Source organism: Oncorhynchus mykiss, chromosome 10 (assembly GCF_057628025.1).
Source record: "Oncorhynchus mykiss isolate SJ-2025 chromosome 10, ASM5762802v1, whole genome shotgun sequence".
Classification (NCBI taxonomy): Eukaryota; Metazoa; Chordata; class Actinopteri; order Salmoniformes; family Salmonidae; genus Oncorhynchus; species Oncorhynchus mykiss.
In genome coordinates, this window is record NC_143031.1 from 33137847 (window position 1) to 33158749 (window position 20903).

The 20903-nt window shown below is 43.4% G+C and overlaps 1 protein-coding gene and 1 long non-coding RNA gene across 5 annotated transcripts in view; one reads left to right on the forward strand and one right to left on the reverse strand.

The window, feature by feature from the left end:
• On the forward strand, positions 1 to 14377 carry LOC149979993 (uncharacterized). The gene is made up of 3 exons (XR_016483654.1): positions 1 to 59; positions 289 to 354; positions 14291 to 14377. It is a non-coding gene; the product is annotated as an uncharacterized LOC149979993 (long non-coding RNA).
• Positions 10757 to 20903, reverse strand: part of LOC110533666 (uncharacterized) — an 18246-nt gene continuing 8099 nt past the window's right edge. The window contains exons 4-11 of one of the 4 annotated variants that reach the window (XM_021618101.3): positions 20663 to 20699; positions 18582 to 20392; positions 18344 to 18377; positions 16406 to 18210; positions 15639 to 15687; positions 13564 to 15374; positions 13301 to 13337; positions 10757 to 13189 (exon numbers count right to left, since the gene is read on the reverse strand). In XM_021618101.3, coding sequence (XP_021473776.3) covers positions 11424 to 13189; positions 13301 to 13337; positions 13564 to 15374; positions 15639 to 15687; positions 16406 to 18210; positions 18344 to 18377; positions 18582 to 20392; positions 20663 to 20699 — 7350 coding nt within the window. In that variant the 3' untranslated portion in view covers positions 10757 to 11423. Of the gene's footprint in view, positions 13190 to 13300; positions 13338 to 13563; positions 15375 to 15638; positions 15688 to 16405; positions 18211 to 18343; positions 18378 to 18581; positions 20393 to 20650; positions 20700 to 20903 lie in introns of all 4 variants that reach the window. The other 3 variants (XM_021618099.3, XM_021618102.3, XM_021618100.3) reach the window with 3 other exon arrangements.

Consider the following 20903-nt stretch of genomic DNA (forward strand, 5'->3'; position numbering starts at 1 on the left):
TGGTGACAGGGGTCCCAGCAGGGTCAGACAGCCAGGGAAGACCAGTCTATGGAGCTCAGGTGAGTTTTGCAGCAGACCTACATTAACAATATCAGTGAATGATACAAAGTTCCATCTTGAATTTATGGGTAGTCCTACAGTAGCTATGGGACAGCAGCTTAAGCTTCAAGGTACAGTCTGGGATCTGGGAATAATGGTCATTTCAATTATTGAACCACTGATTATATTCTTGGATAATATCATGTATAAATGTCAACCAAGGACATTTTTTTTCATGCCTCATTTTAGGAGGTTCGGTTGGTGACATGGATCTCAGCAGGGTCAGGCAGCCAGGGAAGACCAGTCTGTGTGGAGGTGAGGTGAATTTTTGCAAATACAACACTTTATTCTCTCTGTGCAGCAAGCACTGGACAAGCCAGATGCAACTTTAAGGCTGTCTGACTAACCTCCAAAGTTGATTTCCAAGTTGTATCAACTGTTGATAGATTATTTTCCCGATGACACAAAATGTGATGAATGGATACAGATATGTTTGAATGCCCGGTCATGTTCATATCATCTCAGACATAAATTACTGCAATACTATATGCCAGTGAAACTGAATAACATGCAGTCAGAAATGTCATTCCTCTGCTGGAGGTGTAAAACACAAAAGGGGACATATTTGCATATGTTATGGTCTTGTGAAGGCTGGCTTAATTCTGGCAAAGAATATGTTATTTTATCTCAGCATGTCTACAGATTCTCCCTTATCCCTGTTTTTGTTTTCTTGGAAATGTTGATACTGGAGACTGTGTAACCAAGCATTTATAGCGGCTAAGAAATGCATTGCCATGAATTGAAGGTTGGTTATCCTCCCACAATGTCAAGTTATGTATCACTAGATTTGATTTATTACAAGATTAAGGGTATACTGGGCAACTTTCATAAGGTCTGGATGCCTTAAATGGAATACAGTACGACTAAAATGAGTCTGTATTGAAAACATGCCCACGTCAGAGTAGGTACCTTTTAACATTCTCTGTTTCACGGCTCTCTCGGGATATGTTGTTGGAATCGGTTCAGACCCCGGGCTTCTCCATGCATCGCGCCGACAGAGATAAACACATCTCTGGGAAAAGGAAGGGCGGGGGTGTATGCTTTATGATTAACGACTCATGGTGTAATCATAACAACATACAGGAACTCAAGTCCTTCTGCTCACACAATCTAGAATTCCTTACAATCAAGTGCCGGCCATTTTACCTACCAAGAGAATTCTCGTCAGTTATAGTCACAGCTGTGTACATTCCCCCTCAAGCAGACACCAATATTGCCATCAAGGAACCTCATTGGACTATATGCTAACTGGAAACCATACATCCTGAGGCTGCATTTATTGTAGCTGGGGATTTTAAGAAAGCACATTTGAGAACAAGACTACCTAAATTCTACCAGTATATTGATTGCGCTATGCGCATGAGTAATACCCTCGACCACTTATACTCTAACATCCGCGATGCATACAAAGCCCTCACCCGCCCTCCCTTCGGCAAATCCGACCACGACGCCATCTTGTACCGTCTTATAGGCAGAAACTCAAACAGGATGTACCAGTGACGAGAACCATTCAACACTGGTCCGACCAATCGGAAGCCACACTGACTCGGTGAGTGTGTTTATAAAGAAGTGCATTGGAGATGTTGTACCCACTGTGACAATTAAAACCTACACTAACCAGAAACCGTGGATGGATTGCGGCATTCCCGCAAAACTGAAAGCGCGATCCACCGCATTTAACCATGGAAAGAGATCTGGGAATATGTCTGAATATAAACAGTATAGCTATTCCCTCCACTAGGTAATCAAACAAGCGAAATGCCAGTACAGGGACAAGGTGGTCGCAAATCAGTGGCTCAGACACGAGACATATGTGGCAGTGTCTACAGGAAATCACGGACTACAAAAAGAAATCCAGCCACATCATGGACACTGACGTCACATTTCCAGACAAACTAAACACCTTCTTTAACCACTTTGAGGATAATACGGTGCCACCGTCGCGGCTCGCTAACAAGGACTGCCCCCCTCCCCCCTCTTCTCCTTGGCTGACGTGAGTAAAAAACATTTAAACATGTTAACCGTCACAAGGCTGCTGGCCCAGACGGCATCCCTAGCCGCGTCAAAGCATGCACAGACCAGCTGGCTGGTGTGTTTACGGACATATTCAATAAATCCCTTTCCCAGTCTGTTGTCCCCACATGCTTCAAGATGGCTGCTATTGTTCCTGTACCCAAGAAGGCAAAGATAACTGAACTAAATGACTACCGCCCCGTAGCACTCCCTTCTGTCATCATGAAGTGCTTTGAAAGACTAGTCAAGGATCATATCCCCTCCACCTTACCGGCCACCCTAGACCCACTTCAGTTTGCATACCGCCCCAACAGGTCCACAGATGACCCAATCGCAATCACACTGCACACTGCCCTATCCCATCTGGACAAAAGGAATACCTATGTAAGAATGCTGTTCATTGACTACAGCTCAGCAGTCAACACCATAGTACCCTCCAAGTTCATCATCAAGCTCGAGGCCCTGGGTCTCAACGCCACCCTGTGCAATTGGGTCCTGGACATCCTGACGGGCCGTCCCCAGGTGGTGAGCGTAGGAAACAACAACTCCACTTCACTGACCCTCAACACTGGGGCCCCACAAGGGTGCGTGCTCAGCCCTCTCCTGTACTACTTGTTCACCCACGACTGCGTGGCCATGCACGCCTTCAACTCAATCATCAAGTTTGCAGACGACACAACAGTAGTGGACTTGATTACCAACAATGACGAGACAGCCTACAGGGAGGAGGTGAGGACACTCGGAGTGTGATGTCAGGAAAACAACCTCTCACTTAACGTCAACAAAACAAAGGAGATGATCGTGGACTTCAGGAAACAGCAGAGAGAGCACCCCCCTATCCACATCGGAAGGACAGCAGCGGAGAAGGTGGAACTTTTTAAGTTCCTCGTGTACATATCACAGACAAACTGAAACGGTCCACTCACACAGACAATGTGGTGAAAAAGGCACAACATAGCCTCTTCAACCTCAGGAGGCTGAAGAAATGTGTCTTGACACCCAAAACCCTGACAAACTTTTACAGATGCACAATCGAGAGCATCCTGTGAGGCTGTATCACAGCCTGGTACGGCAACTGCACAATGCATCACCGCATTACCTACCTTCCATGACACCTACAGTACCCGATGTCACAGGCAGGCCAAAAGGATCATCAAGGACATCAACCACCCGAGCCACTGCCTGTTCACACCGTTACAATCCAGAAGGCAAGGTAAGTACAGGTGCATCAAAGCTGGGACCCGAGAGACTGGAAAACAGCTTCTATCTCAAAACAGCAAAAACACTAACTCGCTAAACAGCAATCACTAACTCAGAGAGGCTACTGCCTACATTGAGACCCAATCACTGGCCATTTTAATAAATGGATCACCAGTGACTTTATACAATGCACTCTAAATAATGCCACTTGAATAATGTTTACATATTTTACATTAATCATATCACATGTATATACTGTACTTTATACCAGCTATTACACTTTGCCTATGCCGCTCGGCCATAGCTCATCCATATACTTGCATGTACATATTCTCATTCCCCCCTTTAGATTTGTGTGTATTAGGTAGTTGTTGGGGAATTGTTAGATTACTTGTTAGATATTACTGCACTGTCGGAACTAGAAGCACAAGCAATTCGCTACAGTCGCATTAACATCTGCTGCACATACATGTGTATGTGACAAATGAGATTTGATTTGAGTTTGACCTATTTAGGCAATCCCTAGTGGCTGGGCTGATCAGTCCTGGCCCTGGAGGTCTGCCGTCCTGTGGGTTGTCACTCTGGCCTTGGACTAACACACCCGAAACCAGTAATGAATGTTTCACTAAGATCCTAAAGCTGAGTGGGGTGTGTTGTTTTGGGGCGCTACAGGGTGGTGGACCCCTAGGGACAGGAAGGGGTGACCCAGCTGTATTGTGTGAAAGTAAAACAGAGCTCTACAGTACCATTAGTACTATGATATTAACTGTATATGGAGGATGTGCTGTTTCTGTGTAAATGTATATTTGAGGTGTATGTGGGTTTCTTTGGTTTAGTTTTTTGTTTCCAAACCTTTCCATTGGGAATTAAAAATATGAAAGGTGTGAATGTGCAGACAGCTTGGGCTGGCTGGTCGGTCTGGCTGAAATTTGATATAGAGCACTTAGGTCTTAATAAAGACAATCAAAAGTCTTTGTATTTTTTCAAGAGTTGTTCATTTGTTAGGCTATTGATTAAAGGTGCAACACAATTTTTGAATTTAATTATTGCATTACCTTTGATCTAGTTCAGTCTTACTAAACACTTAAACATATTTAATAACAATCTCTTACCTAGCTTGATGACTGGGCATTTCTACTTGCTTTTTGTTCTAAATGGAGATGGCATATTTTGGCTTGTGTAAAAATGCAGGAAATTTGCTTTAGATGCCCCAAAAAATTCTGGGGAGAACCCCCAGATCCCCCGACAGGTTATATCCCACTCCACTTCTAAAACCAAAGTGGTGCTCCTGACTACAAGGGAAATGTATTCTTCCTGTGAGCTGTAACAGCAGAACCCTCCCTGACAAAGAGTTGGTTATTGGTGCTCAGCTCAGTGTGAAAGGAACATCTCCATGCCCTCAGTCAGCTGCTGATTAAACAGATCCGTCTCTGTCTCTGCTGTGCTGTGGGTCGTCACCGACAAGCCAGGAGAATTGTTTGACTCCGGGATTACAGTCTACAGCCGGGACCATTATCCTATCCTTGATGTGGCCACCAGGGTTGGGGTCAAATTTTTTTAAATTCAGGAAGTACACTTAAATTCTAATTTTCTCATGTTCTAATTCTAATGTTCGGTTTACATCTTGAATTGACTGAATTGAAATGGAAATTACCCCAACCCTGGTGGCCCAACCTGGTCTCAGAGCATTTTGTATTATTCTGCATGTAAATCCGGGACACTCCATTGGATCCCACAAAATTGGGGAGAAATAAAGGGGGTACATTTTTTAAATGTATTTTTAATTGGGTTGAGGTCGGGTGATTGTGGAGGCCAGGTCATCTGATGCAACTGTCAAATAGCCCTTACACAGCCTGGAGTCAATGAACAGCAACCTTTTGTCCAGATGGGATAGGGCAGTGTGCAGTGTGATGGCGATTGCGTCATCTGTGGACCTGTTGGGGCGGTATGCAAACTGAAGTGGGTCTAGGGTGGCCGGTAAGGTGGAAGGGGATATGATCCTTTGAAATACAAATGATAGTCGCATTAAGCGCCAACCAGATGGGATTGCGTATCGCTGCAGAATTCTATGGTAGCCATGCTGGTTAAGAGTGCCTTGAATTCTAAATAAATCATTGACTGTGTCACCAGCAATGCACCCCCACACCATCACACCTCCTCCTACATGCTTGAAGGTGGGAACCACACGTGGAGATCATCCATTCACCTACTCTGTGTCTCACAAAGACACAGGGGTTGGAACAAAAAATCAAAAATTTGGACTTATCAGACCAAAGGACAGATTTCCACCGGTGCTTCTTGGCCCAAGCAAGTCTCTTATTATTATTGGTGTCCTTTAGTAATGGTTTCTTTGCAGCAATTCGACCATGAAGGCCTGATTCACGCAGTCTCCTCTGAACAGTTGACGTTGAGATGTGTCTGTTACTTGAACTCTGTGAAGCATTTATTTGGGCTGCAATATGAGGTGCAGTTAACGCTAATGAACTTATCCTCTGCAGCAGAGGTAACTCTGGGTCTTCCATTCCTGTGGCGGTCCTCATGAGAGCCAGTTTCATCATAGCACTCAATGTTTTTTGCGACTGCACCTGAAGAAACTTTCAAAGTTCTTGAAATCTTACAGATTGACTGACCTTCATGTCTTAAAGTAATGATGGACTGTCATTTATCTTTGCTTATTTGAGCTGTTCTTGCCATAATATGGACTTGGTCTTTTACCAAATAGGGCTATCTTCGGTACACCAACCTTGTAACAACACAACTGATTGGCTCAAACGCATTAAGGAAAGAAAGAAATTCCATAAATTCACTTTTATCAAGGCACACCTGTTATTTGAAATGCATTCCAGGTGACTACCTCATGAAACTGGTTGAGAGAATGCCAAGAGTGTGCAAAGCAGTCATCAAGGCAACGGGTGATTTGTTTAACACTGTTTTAGTTACTATATGATTCAATGTGTGTTATTTCATAGTTTTGACGTCTTCACTATTATTCTACAATGTAAAAAATAGTAAAAATAAAGAAAACCCCTGGAATGAGTAGGTGTGCCCAAACTTTTGACTGGTACAGTAAATCTAGCATATTGGCTGATATAGCCCAGTAATACAATATAGGGACCATGTGAGAATCTGTGGTTATTGAACAGATTTGTTATTTTTGTGCATTTTATATTGCCCATTGGACGCACAATTGCTGGGACCATGGCTGGCAAGTGACCTACGTCACATAGCCTAAAAGCAGTTGGGTTTGGGACCAGTTCTTGCAATTGCGGTAGCGGGTTGGAGTCGGACAAAGGTGGGAGCAGCATGAAGAAATAGGTCCTGCGCAGACCTCTGGTGTGCACCATGACAGTGGCGCTTGTAATGTTAGAGCTGTTTATTAATACTGTGCCAGTGTGAAAAGTAAGGAATTAGCTAGGGAAACTGACAGATCAATAACGTTACATTGCCACACTGACTAAAACTCACATTGCACTGATAAAATGTCAGAATATCAATATTCAATCCAGTGGCCCGTGGTTTCATCGTTTGATTCAGGTCTAGTCTGGTTGAAGCAAGAAAGGAATAGCTAACATTAGCTAACTTTTGGCCAGCTCTCTCTAATGGTACATCAACTGGCAAAAGCTAGCCAAGTTAATTTACTTCTGAAACTGACAAAACAAAGGCTACAAAACATTTCCGTACAAACAACAGCTATTAGATAGTAATAATAGACACCTCATATCTTTATCTGACAGATGGCTAGAGCTGACCTGGCTGCTAGAGCTGACCTGGCTGTGGTATCTAGCGTAGTTTATTCATTCACCTCAGTCGACAGGGGATGAAACATTAGCTAACGTTACATGTCAGTTACAATACTAGCTCAACACCGCGAATAAACACTAGTTTATTTTTGTTCTGTTAAACAACAATTACATCAGTCAACTAAAAAGTAGCCAGTTTCTGCTCTGCTTGCGTTTACAACTAGGTGAAAGAACGCAACACATACAGACTGAACTATGCTCAACTCTCCGGTGCTGGTCTAGCCAGTGATTGTAAATGCAGCAGGCTGAAAACTCCAAACATCCTGCCTGACCACATGGAGGCATCCGCATGGCCCTTAAGCACACCGTTGCCACTTTTTGTATCACATTGCAACGATACAACTGGGGTCGCCAGTGAAAGTTGCGCCCCTGCTTGTAGTACACTACTACTAGGGCAATTTGTAGGTACATTTTTACATCTAAGCTGCAGCATGCGTGGGAGCACAGCTCCACTGGACTGTGTTCAGGCTACACAGTATGAGCAGTCAAAGTATATGTGGTTCTGAGATCAAAGTGAGAGCTGCAAGTAGACAGACATGTGTGCATCTTTGTTACGAGTCATTGCTAGTTGGTGAGTTATTAGGCCAGTTATAGCTCATTTCTAGTCAACAATGGTGGAGCTTCCAACAAGAGTACAAAATGTGTGCATTTCTAGCCATATTTGAAAAGCGAGTTAGGTAAAGTGCTTTATTATGTCTTAAAGGGGCAGTGTTGTATTTTGAGACTGTCTTGAATAGCCAATAGGCAGAGAGTAGCATAATTTGTCTGATTCTTTGTAATAATGGTATGGGAATAATAATGAATTTTATTTTGTAAAGTAGTTTCTTGCATCAGACGTTTTCAATCACCTTGTCTGAAGGACAAGTGGATAAACAGGTTAATGTAAAGCCCTTTTCTCAAAAGTCTGATGGAATGTCGGCATTGAACACCACACATTGGCTGATACTGTAGTCTGAATAATAGAACAGCTATTTCCATGTTAAAATGTTATGGGATGCATTTTTCTCCATTGTTGGTAGGGCACTCTGGTAGGCCTACATTATGATCACATAGCCACAGCAGCTTACTTGGCCACTGTTAAAACTGCAACTTAAAACAGGTGAAGCCTCAGTGTTCACAGTAAACGCGTGCCGGAAGTTGTACAGAATTTTCACAACCAAGTTTGTGCTCAGCAGACCTGAAATTTGCTCATTGCCTAAACATTTTGGGAAAATTAATTTTATGTAAGAGGTTAGGCGAACTAAAACGACAAAGGTTAGGAAAATGTACGTAAAAGGAGAATTAGGTTAAGGTTAGAAAAAGGGTTAGGGGAAGGGTTAACTAAACACTAGTTACCTTCTACGTGAACACACAACCTTGGGATTGTGAGACAGTTGCGGTATACTCCCCCCCCCCCGAACCAAGCTCCTTACTTAAAGTAACTAAACCATAAGTGCATATCATAAACTCAGCAAAAAAAGAAATGTCCTCTCACTGTCAACTGCGTTTATTTTCAGCAAACTTAACGTGTAAAAATTTGAATGAACATAACAAGATTCAACAACTGAGACATACAGTTGAAGTCGTAAGTTTACATACGCCTTAGCCAAGTATTTTAAACTCAGTTTTTCACAATTCCTGACATTTAATCCTAGTAAAAATTCCATTTTAGGTCAGTTAGGATCACTACTTTATTTTAAGAAATGTCAGAATAATAGTAGAGAGATTGATTTATTTCAGCTTTTATTTCTTTCATCACATTCCCAGTGGGTCAGAAATTTACATACACTCAATTAATATTTGGTAGCATTGCCTTTAAATTGTTTAACCTGGGTCAACTGTTTTGGGTATCCGACCACAAGCTTCCCACAATAAGTTGGGTGAATTTTGGCCCATTCCTCCTGACAGAGCTGGTGTAACTGAGTCTGTACACTGACTTTGTTGTCCTTAAGCCATTGAACTTCCTGACTGATGTCTTGAAATGTTGCTTCAATATATCCACATCATTTTCATTCCTCATGAAGCCATCTATTTTGTGAAGTGCACCAGTCCTTCCTGCAGCAAAGCACCCCCACAACATGATTCTGCCACCCCTGTCCACGGTTGGGATGGTGTTCTCCGGCTTGCAAGCATCCCCCTTTTTCCTCCAAACATAACGATGGTCATTATGGACAAACAGTTCTATATTTGTTTCATCAAACCAGAGGAAATTTCTCCAAAAAGTACAGTCTTTGTCCCCATGTGCATTTGCAAACCGTAGTCTGGCTTTTTATGGCTGTTTTGGAGCAGGGGCTTCTTCCTTGCTGAGCGGCCTTTCAGGTTATGTCGATATAGGACTCGCTTTACTATGGATATAGATACTTTATTGCTGTTTCCTCCAGCATCTTCACAAGGTCCTTTGCTGTTGTTCTGGGATTGATTTGCACTTATCGCACCAAAGTACGTTAATCACTAGGAGACAGAACGCGTCTCCTTCCTGGGCGGTATGACGGCTGCACGGTCCCATGGTGTTTATACTTGCGTACTATTGTTTGTACAAATGAACGTGGTACCTTCAGGCGATTGGAAATTGCTCCCAAGGATGAACCAGACTTGTGGAGGTCTACAATTTATTTTTCCTGAGGAAAAATATCTGCAGTCCTCATGCCTCCTTGCAGCATGCCTAAGGCAAGTTCATGCAGATGAGAAGGGATAATTGGCATCTTTCGTTTGGTGTTTTTCCAGAGTCAGTAGAAAGGCCTCTTTAGTGTCCTAAGTTTTCATAACTGTGACCTTAATTGCCTATCGTCTGTAAACTGTTAGTGTCTTAACACCGTTCCACAGGTGCATGTTCATTAATTGTTTATGGTTCATTGAACAAGCATGGGAAACTGTGTTTAAAACCATTTACAAATTATCTTTGAAAGACAGGGTTCTTTTTTTTTTGCTGATTTTGTCTTGGAGGTGCATAAAAATATGTATAGTATGCTTCGTATGGTTACGAGGCCAGGCAGCACTACTCAACATATTCAAGACATTACATAATAACCATGTTATTGAAACAGGAGGAATACCGCCATGTAGGAAGTGAAGAAATAAAAGTGACCACTGGGATAAAACAGTTGGAAGATGGAAGTGCATAGGCCTACAGTACAATAAGCAATTGTGAGAATGGAGACATTTCCCTTTGCTGTATAGTTGTCAAGACCGGTTCATTATGTTTGATTGATTTGTCTTTAATAATATCCATTAAGCAGTAGACACCATCACTCAATGATCACTCATCACTTCATGACACTAAGATTGTGATATTCCCATTAAAGATGGTAAACCGGTAAGATATACAGCAAGCTTTATGGTTTATATGGCCTTGGATCCCATATCAAAGGTGTGGCAATTCTTACATTCTCCAATCCTCAACAGAGCGGACAGCTGTATTCATCTGAAGTCTGACAACAACAAAAAACATCAAACTACTTCATTAAAACATGCTTTATAATCAAACATTTTCTATATGAATAAAGACAAGGGTACTCTTAATATAGCCTAAATTAAATGACAATAAAATTTCCTCAAAATAATTCAAGCTTATAGCGACCTCTTGTGACTCATGAAAATCAATTTACTCATTATGGTAGGCCTAACACTGCAATGTGATAAGTTATTTACAATAAGAACATTGGGTCTTTTTATAACTTTTTATTATTTTTTTGGACAAATATATATGAATGTTTAACTCTTAAGGAGACAGTATTTGGAGAATTCTTTACAGAAAATTAACTCTCCTAAATAGACAGAAAACCTAGGAAATCATCATAAAACATCTACATGATAGAACTAACCATTTCCATTTGTGCCAAGGAAGAGAATGATACAACTTATTCATTGACAGTGAATTGATGCACGTGATTCTTAAATTCAGTCCAATGTTATTTGGTGCTGACAAAAATAAAAGTTATTTCAAAAAGCCTGATGGGACTGTGTCATTTTCAGACATCTGAATTCATATGGTTCATTGGGTTGACTGTTAGTTATGCATAAAGGCACACACGCATTGGTAACCCGCAGGTGAGCATTGCTATTTTTGGCAAGACATTGGTCCCATTAGGCAGTACAATTATCCAAACAACTTAATCAAACAAAAAATATATACGCTTGCAGGAAAACAAATAAAATGATCAAAATATTTAGATCATTCATGTATGCAGGGAAATGTCTTCTAGTAAGTTAAAAACTGGATTGAGACCTAAATTAGGTTGGATATTTACTCAAAGATACAGTGGGTCAGCAGTATAGGACACCAACTCAGAAACCTGCTTTATGCTAATGAGAGCTTGAGGGAACACCAACGTTTTACAGAGGATGAAGTTCAGAAAGAGACCTGGTCTCCTGCTGTATGAAACCCTGGAGGCTTCTCTTTCCCTGCCTGAAGGTACTCTCCCTCCGGGAAAATGGTAATATGACAAGGAGCCTTAGGAGGGTTTCAATGTTACTAAAGCTCCTAATGTCTGATGCCTTCAGAGTGTCGAGCACAGTGGCTGGAAGATACCCAGACATGGGATCCAACCACTTCTCTCTCCAAGACTTCATCTCTGTGTGGAGTGAGGCCATGTCAGGCATGTCATCTTTATACACGCGGAAAAGGTGGGCATTTACACTGCTGTTTTCCACCTTTGACATGGCATAAGGCACAATCTCCAGGCACCTCAGGGTACTGAGGACCTTCTCTGTGAAGAGCTCACTGACCTCAACAATGGAGTGCTCTACCACTTTCTGACTCACCGCCATTTTGTAAAACTGACTCAGGGGTTCTAGTAGCCCAGAGTGCAACAGCGTTATCTGCAGCTTGGAAGCTAAAGCGACAGCTTCCTCATACCAGGCCTTATGATGTGTGTCGATATCGCTCTTCAATTCATTGAGGGAAGTTAGGAGGTCAGGCAAGCTATTCATAGCTAGCAACACATCTAGAGGTTTGCCCTGAAGAGATTGGCTCAGCTTTTTGGTCAAACTCAGGACATTCTTCAGCACAACAGCCGAGAAGATGAACTCAAAACTTCTGACTTTATTGAAGTAAAGCAGTGCTTGGCCACTTCCTGAGCTACTCTCCTCACTTTTCTGCTCATTCAAGCACAGCATCACTACCTCAAGAAGCTCTACCATCAACTCATGCATTTCATGACTTTTCTCCCAGTTCTTAATAAGCTTGTCCCTATGCTCATTACCCTTCCCCTCATCATGTTGGAACATGGCAATGATCATGTCCTCCAGTTTGGTCTGTCGTTCTGTGTCCTCTGTGAGCCATTGTAACATGTTTTCTACAGACGCTGCACAGTCTGCTGCTGCCACTGCAGGAGATGACCTGGCTAGCCACACATTCAGAGAGAGAGCAGCGCTGACTGTTCGCATGGCCAGGGGGTATTTCTGGGATATTACAGCAGAAACAGCCCTCATCTGAGACCCTACCTCACCTACACTTAGCAAAGCTTGCCCTCTACAGTACTCCATGTTGAGCCCCAATTTCTCTGATAAGGCTGTTTCAATAGCATCAGCCAAGACAGCAGTGTCCTGGCTGAATGGGATGAAAGCTACAGTCTCCTCGCACTGAGTGTCCTGTTTTTCCAAGTACCTGATGCACAGGGGGACGTAGAGCTGTCCCTCGATCTCAACTGCCCGTTCCGTTATTATTGTAAAGAACTGTGAGTCCCAGAGTTCCTTGAGGATTTCCTCACGCACAGGTGGGTCGTAGAAAGACATGGCCTGCTTCTGACCTATGACCCCATCCTCTACTATCACAATACTGTCCTCTGCCTTCACGCCGTCCTCAGCTAACACAATGTCCACTGCTTTTACATCGTCCTCTGCAAACATGACTTCCTCTGTTATCACGCAGACTTCTACTTTCCCACCGCCCCCGGCCCCCACAACGTCCTCAGCGATCACAACGTCCTCAGCGATCACAATGTCTGCCTTTATCACAGCATCTTCCACTTTCACATAGTACTCTGCCGCCTCCTCTGCCTTCAGCTTTCCTGCAGGGAGTTGATCTGACGTACCAGCTTGGTGTTCCTCAACTGCCTGCTCATGTCTTCCATCAGGGTTTACATCCAAAGCTCTAAAATCTAAAACGCACACAGTTAAACCACCTCCCCCTTCCCCTCATTTGCTTTATGATATCATATTCTACATTAACCTTGTCATGAATGTTCATATGATTTAACATTTTCACTTACCACTTTCCAGCTTCAGACCTTCAATTTGTTTCTTCACCTAAATCATAAAACAGAAATCAGTACATTTACAACATAAAGTTTAATATGTATGTCTTGTCAAGGGGTGAGTGGTGTTGTTGATGTATTATTTCCTGTTATTATCTATCTGTAACTGAAAATGCATTTATAAAATATTGGAAAAATTATGCATACCTATACCAATAAAAATCTGTCATAAATACATCAGCATTGGAATGATAAAAGGAGTATTGCTGTTAATGTACCTGCTCAAGACATGGGCTGCTTTCTGGGTCAACTTCTATGCACTTCTCAATGACCTCCCCTAGTCTTTGAACAGTTGGGTAATGCATAAGAAGCATCACAGTGTCTGTTTTACTGCCCTTGCAGACGGTGTTCTTCAGCAGAGCCCTCATGGAGTTCAGGGTGGTCTTCATCAGGTCCCACTCCATACTGACGCTCGGTAGAACAGCCACCAGTCTAAGCAGTCTGGTCACTGTGGGGTGGCATTGAGACTCAGCGTGAAGCAGTATCTCAGAGATAGAAGCTGGTGGTGAGAGGTCTTGATATTTCTCTTTCCAGACAGAGGCCCAGTTACTGATATCCTGCTCTACTGTGTCAGGGTCAGGGAGGTCAGACAGGTAGAGACTGTATAGCTTGTCTGTTGACTCTGCGCGGATTGGCTCTGAAATGGGCTGTGGATTGCAGGTGGGGAGCAGAGACAAGATCTTCAGGGCTTTTAAGTGACTGTCGGAGAAGTTGTACTTCATTTCATCAACGAGGCTGCTCAGTAGAGGAGCACTCAAGTTGTCCCTGTAGTACATCTCTGGAGACCCATAAGAGTTAGCTTTCTCTGGGAAACATACTTGCTGAGGGGCCACCTTGGATGCTAGTTGGAATGCTTCCTCAAACCAAGGTGAATGTACAGAGCTTATGTTATCCAGCATCTTGCTCAGCGTTTCAATGATTGGTACTATCTTCTCCACTTCACAGATGATGTCAGCAGGGTTACCACAGCGGAAGACAGTGCTGCAGTTCCGAAGAGGAGAACAGGCATTCTTCAGGATCACAAGTGTGATGACAAAATCTGCATCTCGCAAAGCAGTGGCGAGAACCTGTGCATGTAGCGACATAGTTCCGGCATCATGGGCACTAACTGAATCCAAGCAACTCAAGACTCCCTCCAATGTGTCGACTAGGAGATCAAAAAAGTCCTCCCTCTTCTTCCACCTGGAGCAACAAGTTTCTGGAATCTCATCCAAGGCCTCCCGAGGTGTATTCAGTAACCCATCCACGGCCTGTGCTAGCTCTGCCTCTAGACCAGGTGACTGGTCAAAAAACAGTAGGAGGTCTTCCACAATTCGCAGCATCTTTGTGACAGGTGGGCAGTGTACGCTTCCTGCTAGCCAACAGGCAAGACCACAAGACTCACTGGGTGTGATGACAGACAGAGGATAGCTCTCAAGGAACTCCAAAGACATCTTCTTCAGGCTGTGACAACCTGAGCCCATGCGCATGATTGCTTGTCCACGACACTGACTCATCGGCAATCCCCAGTCTTCAGTTAGAGTCGTAGAGAGATTCTTGGCTTGAACATCAACGTCACAGGATTCAAAAAATCGCAAAAAACCAATGAGCTCTACCTTGGGGGCACATTGCCCAACATATCTGACAAAGACAGGCAGATAGCTCTTATTAGCAATTACAACAGGTTTATCTGTGATAAGAGAAAAGAAGGGGGACTCCTGTATTTCTGAGAGTATGACTTCCCTGATGGATTTTGTAAGAAGCTGTACCATTTCCTCCTCTCCTATTTTACATGTGAACTTCCCATCTCTTCCAAACCAGTGGCACATGCCGAGATCCTGGATGAGAAGGTCTTGATCTTCTTTGGAGAGTTCGGAAAGCTGGCACTTATTTTTCCCCAAACGTGCAGCCTGTCTGAACACTGCTTCTAAACTCTGTCGATTATCTCCAGTGTGCCCATTCTCATCCACTGCTTTCCTTTCTTGGTCTTTTTTCTTGTCAGAAGACTGTTGATTCTCAAGCTCCTCTGTTCTATCTTTGTCATGATCCACTGAAAATATGAAAAAGGTGAATTAGTCAATTGAATTGACTCCTCTACCATAGAGTTCAGGTCATTAAAGTGGAAAAATAATTGAGAATAAAATTAAGGTGATCGTAAGGTGAATGAGAACAAGTGTTTCTCTTGATAAAACGTGGGCCCATCCCTATTACCAACATATACTAAATGGTAACAGTGTCATTACATAGTTATTAGCTAATAAATACTTAATGATCACATGGGGATTAACTGAAACAAAGCTTTGCCATCACATACCTTCCATGTTGGCTTCAGAGTTCTTCATCAGACTTTTGGATTCCTTATCCTGTGAATTTGATTTTCAATAGACATTATTAAAAGGAAATCAATTATTTTAAAAGGACATCTCTGTATAGGATACTCTGAAAGACTGCATAAAATATTAAAAACAATAATATTCATGGGGGGGCCTCCCGGGTGGCGCAGTGGTTAAGGGCGCTGTACTGCAGCGCCAGCTGGCCACCAGAGACTCTGGGTTCGCGTACAGGCTCTGTCGTAACCGGCCGCGACCGGGAGGTCCACAATTGGCCTAGCGTCGTTAGGGAGGGCTTGGCTGGTAGGGATGTCCTTGTCTCATCGCGCACCAGCGACTCCTGTGGCGTGCCGGGCGCAGTGTTTCCTCCGACACATTGGTGCGGCTGGCTTCCGGGTTGGATGCGCGCTGTGTTAAGAAGCAGTGCGGCTTGTTTGGGTTGTGTATCGGAGGACGCATGACTTTCAACCTTCGTCTCTCCCGAGCCCGTACGGGAGTTGTAGTGATGAGACAAGATAGTAGCTACTAAAACAATTGGATACCACGAAATTGGGGAGAAAAAGGGGTCAAATTCAAATAAATATATATAAATATATATATATATATATATATATATATATATATATATATATATATATATATATATATATATATATATATATATATATATATATATATATATATATATATATATATAGCGCTATATATATATATATATATATTTTAATGGAAATGTATTTTGAAAACTTACCAAGCAGAAACCCTCTAAAGCCTGGGGAGTGACCTTCAAGCACTTAGTCACCATCCGGTCCAAATCTCTGCTGAAGTTGGTTCCCACCTGCAGCATGGCCAGACACGGGGACCTGTCCTTGGAGCTGGTGTTCCTCAGGTATTCCTGGAACATCTTGTGGCGCATCGCTTCCCCACAGTTCTCCAGTACTGTGCTGGGTAACACAGACATGATCCTCAGCAGTGTATTGATGTTCCCAAAGTATTGCATGAGTGGCAGACGGAGAGTCTGAAAGATGGTGTCTGGGATGGTCACTGACGCAACTTTGGTCTTCCACTTCACCCTCCAGCAGCACAACTCTGTGAAGAAGTTGTCAGAGTCAGGCAGATCACTGGCGTAGAGAGGAGGCTTTGACCTCAGGATCTCAAACATGTAACTCACAGTCACAGAGCAGGGAACCAGGGATAAGAAGTTTAGGGCCTCCTTGTGGTCCTCAGAGAAATGATCCTTAACAGCATTGGTGAGGTTGTCCACTAGGGGCACACTCAGTGAATCTTTGTAATACAGAGCTGGCTTGATCATGCTATCCCTGGCCGCAGATGAATTATCAGGCACTTTTATCTGCACAGCCAGACTCTGGGCAAGGGCACAGGCTTCGTCGAACCAATTCTGGTGAAAGACCTTGATGTTTGTTTTGACCCTGTTGAGAGTAGCCACTATACCACTGATCTGGCAAAGCTGTGATGCTGCGCTAAAATGATCCTTCTGGAGTCCTGCACTCAGCTCCCTGGTAAAGGACGAGGCATTCTTCAGGGCTACCATGGGAACAATGAAATCAAAGTCCCTTATCAAACGCAGCAGTGCTCTAGCTTTTAGAGAGAGTGAGGATTTCCATCTCTGTGGGTTGGTCTTGATTTTCTCCAAACATTCAACAAGGGGCTCCAGCATCTGCACAAAGACTTCATAGGAATCGTGCTTCTCCTGCCAGACGGTACAGAACTTACCCTGCAATTCTTGAACCTTTTCATAGCTTTCCCTAAGACCAAATGCAATGACATGATCCAGCTGTTTCTCAAGCATAGGCGTGCTCCCAAAAAACATCAACACCTCCTCAAAAACATCCAGGGCCCGTTTGACTGACGGCACAGGGGTGGATTTTGACCACCATGTGTTAAACGAGTAACAAGAGCTGTGTGTGCATATTGCAAGGGGGTACTTTTCCTGGATTTTACAGGCAAAGGCTTTCAGCTTGTAGGAGACATCACCGGATCCTAGGTAGGCTTGACCTCTGCAGTAACACAAATCGAGACACCACTCTTTGGTGACAATTTCCAATATGCGCTCTGACATGGCATCGCAGTCAAGATCCACATCCAGAAAACCCATGAGCTCCAATCGCATGACATCAAAACTGTCCACAAACCTGAGGAAGAGGGGAAGATATTTTTTCTCCCCTAACTTCACAACGCGGTCGATGAACAGAGAGAAAAAGGAAGTGCCAACTTCCAAAAGTATTTCCTCCCTGACTGCATCCTCGCATACTCTGAGAACTTCTTTCATCTCAGACTTCGATACATATTTCAATGTGTCTTCAACCTCGCCATCCTGTTCAGCAGAGGCCTCACCAGGCTGTCTGCTCTGGCTGTTATATGCCGCTGTCACAGCAGCCTGTAGAGCAGATTTGAGCGCCTCCTTATTAGTCTCTGAGGCTACGCATTTCGGTTGCTCCACTCTCTCCACCTCTAAGACCATTTGCTGTGGTTCTTTTTGTGTTTCATCAACATTCTCCTTTAGAGTGTGTTTTCCATCATTCTCAGAGACTGGTTCTGAAATAAAGCAGTCAAGAGCATGAGCCATGAATGATGAATGAATAAACATGGGTATTAAGGCAAATATTTTTATATACACCATGGCGCAATAAATACTACATAATATATATGAATACTATTATTTCCTTACCAGCTGCAGAGTGAATCTCCATCACCTCATCATCCTATGAACATAGACAATAAAAGCATTAGCAAAATACAGCTTTTGTTCAGTTACCGGGACCTACAAATACAAATATTAGTAAAATAACAACACAAAAATATTCAACATCCACTTAGGGTAAATTCATTTTATGTTTTTCAAATTATTTGAAATCTTCAGTTTGTGTGATTGCTAGGCAAATACTTTTATATTAAAATAAATTTACCATATGCAACAACTGCAATATGTCAGGATGCTTCTCCACATAGGACTCCACCATGTCTTCAACATTGAAGTGCACATCTTGATTGACATAGACAAATGCCATGTTGCACAGTCTCTGATCCTCCGGTGTGGCTTTCAGGTAAGACTGGTACCGCTCCAGCACCATGTTGTACTGCCCATAGACGTCTGCCTCTGCGTTCACACAGGGGATGGTGCCCAGAACTCTCAGCAGGCTCTGCACATTTGGGTAAAATGCAATGTCTGGGATTTTCAATGTTGCAAACACTGTTGTGGGTAGGATCCTCCGCTTGCTAGCATGTCTCCACTTCACCTCCCAGCAACCAAGCTCATCGTAAAACGTGTCGGGTCGAGCGAGGTTGTTCAAGTTCGCATCCGCCACTTTATCCCTGCGGATACTGAAATTGTGGTCAGCCATATAAGACGGCACCAACGAGAGCCATCTCAGAATCCGAACCATCTCAGTGCTAAACACCCTCTTTACCTCCGCAACAAGGTACTGTAAGATCTGCCTGCTCAGAGTCTCTCTGTAGAAATCCTCCAGAGAGGTTTCAGTTGCACCTGCCTCACCAGTATCAGGTGAGTTCTCCTCCGGCCTAGCGACCTCCACTCCCAGCTTTTTAGCCCTGCCCACTGCATCAGAAAACCACTTCCTGTGGAATATTGCTATCTCCTGCAGATGTTTGTTGACCAGCTTTAAGGCGTTGGAGATTGTGTACTGCAAGGTGCTGCTGATGCTGATGGCTCCCCTGAGACTCGGGTTGAGGATGCTCACACAACAGAGGGTATTCTTCAGGACAACCAGGGTGATGAGGAAATTGAAGTTCTTTAGGATCGGCTTGAGCTTGGCCATCTGCTCACAAATAGCAGTGTCTGCGTTTGCAGCCGAGCACACCTCATTGATGCAGGCGAGGAATGGCTCAAGAATGTCCAACATGGTGTGGAAGGCATCAACACCATACTCCCAGGTGTTCTGGCAAGCCTCTGTGATCCTGTCCACTTCACCTTTAAGGTGGCCGTAAGATGACTTGATCTTCCCTTCCAGTCTTTCCCAAAGATCTGGGGACCCTCTAAGCATTGTGGCGACCTCCTCCACTGTGTTCACAACCTTCTGTATGGAAGGCATGGGCATGGAGCGGATGAGCCACATGTTAAAGGCGTATGGGTCACTAGGTGCTAGCACTACCTGAGGAAACTCCTGCAAAATCCTGCTGGTGAGATCCTTCATTTTCTGACATAGAATGCCTGTGGTCAGGTAGGTAAGTCCTCGACAATGCTCCATCCGCAGCCCCCACTTATTCCGTATTTCTGAGAGCAGCATGTAAAACAGACCCTCAGAATCTGCATCACAGGGCAGGAACCCCATGAGGTGTTTCTGAGGGAAACCTGCCACAGTGACAGACCTGATGAAAACTGGGATCTGATCTTTTCCCTCTATGTTTGTGACATCTTGCAGCAGAATGGAGAAAAAGCGTGCCAACCTTAAACTGTTCCGGATCTCCACCCGCATGAGGTTCTCACTGAACTGGAGGACATCTTTCTGGTCAATTCTTTCAACACAGATGGGGTTGAGAGACTGTTGTCCCCTGTGGCCTCCCATCGGCTCATCAGTGTTGGGGTTTGCATCGTTCCCTATGCTGAATCCAGTGAAGGCAAGAGTTTCCTTGAAGTAGACTTTAAGGATTTCCTTTGCTTTGGAGTTGGAGACATCCTCTCTCCTTTGGTCCTCTTGCGGTAGATCACATGTTGCACTATTCTCTCCTGGCTTATCTTTCACCTCAGTTGGAGCATCTTCTGAAGTAAAGGAGAAAACATGGACATGCGATTGAAACAAATTTATTGAATAAATAAGTTGAGACATTTCTACAAATATCCTATTAAAAGGGTGTACTTTTCTTAGAGGGCTATCCCAATACAGACCAAATGACTATGCACTGCCATGAAGTTGTGAACCAATTACTTAAATGCCATTTTTGGTAGGAAAATGGATGGCTAAATATGGGAATCTTAAATTGTTATGGTAAAACAAACGAGAAAAATATATTGATTTACCAAACCAATCACCTTTAGCTTTCTTCGAGGTTGCAAACTCCGCCTCACTCTAAAGGAATAAAATATATAATTAGCTGTAGACTGGAGTTAATGCAATAGGATCAGATTATACACTGATCAGGTTAGGATGACTATATATACACACACACACTTACTGAGATCAGGTTAGGATGAATATATATACACACACACACACACACACACTTACTGAGATCTGGTTAGGATGACTAGATACACACACGGAGATCAGGTT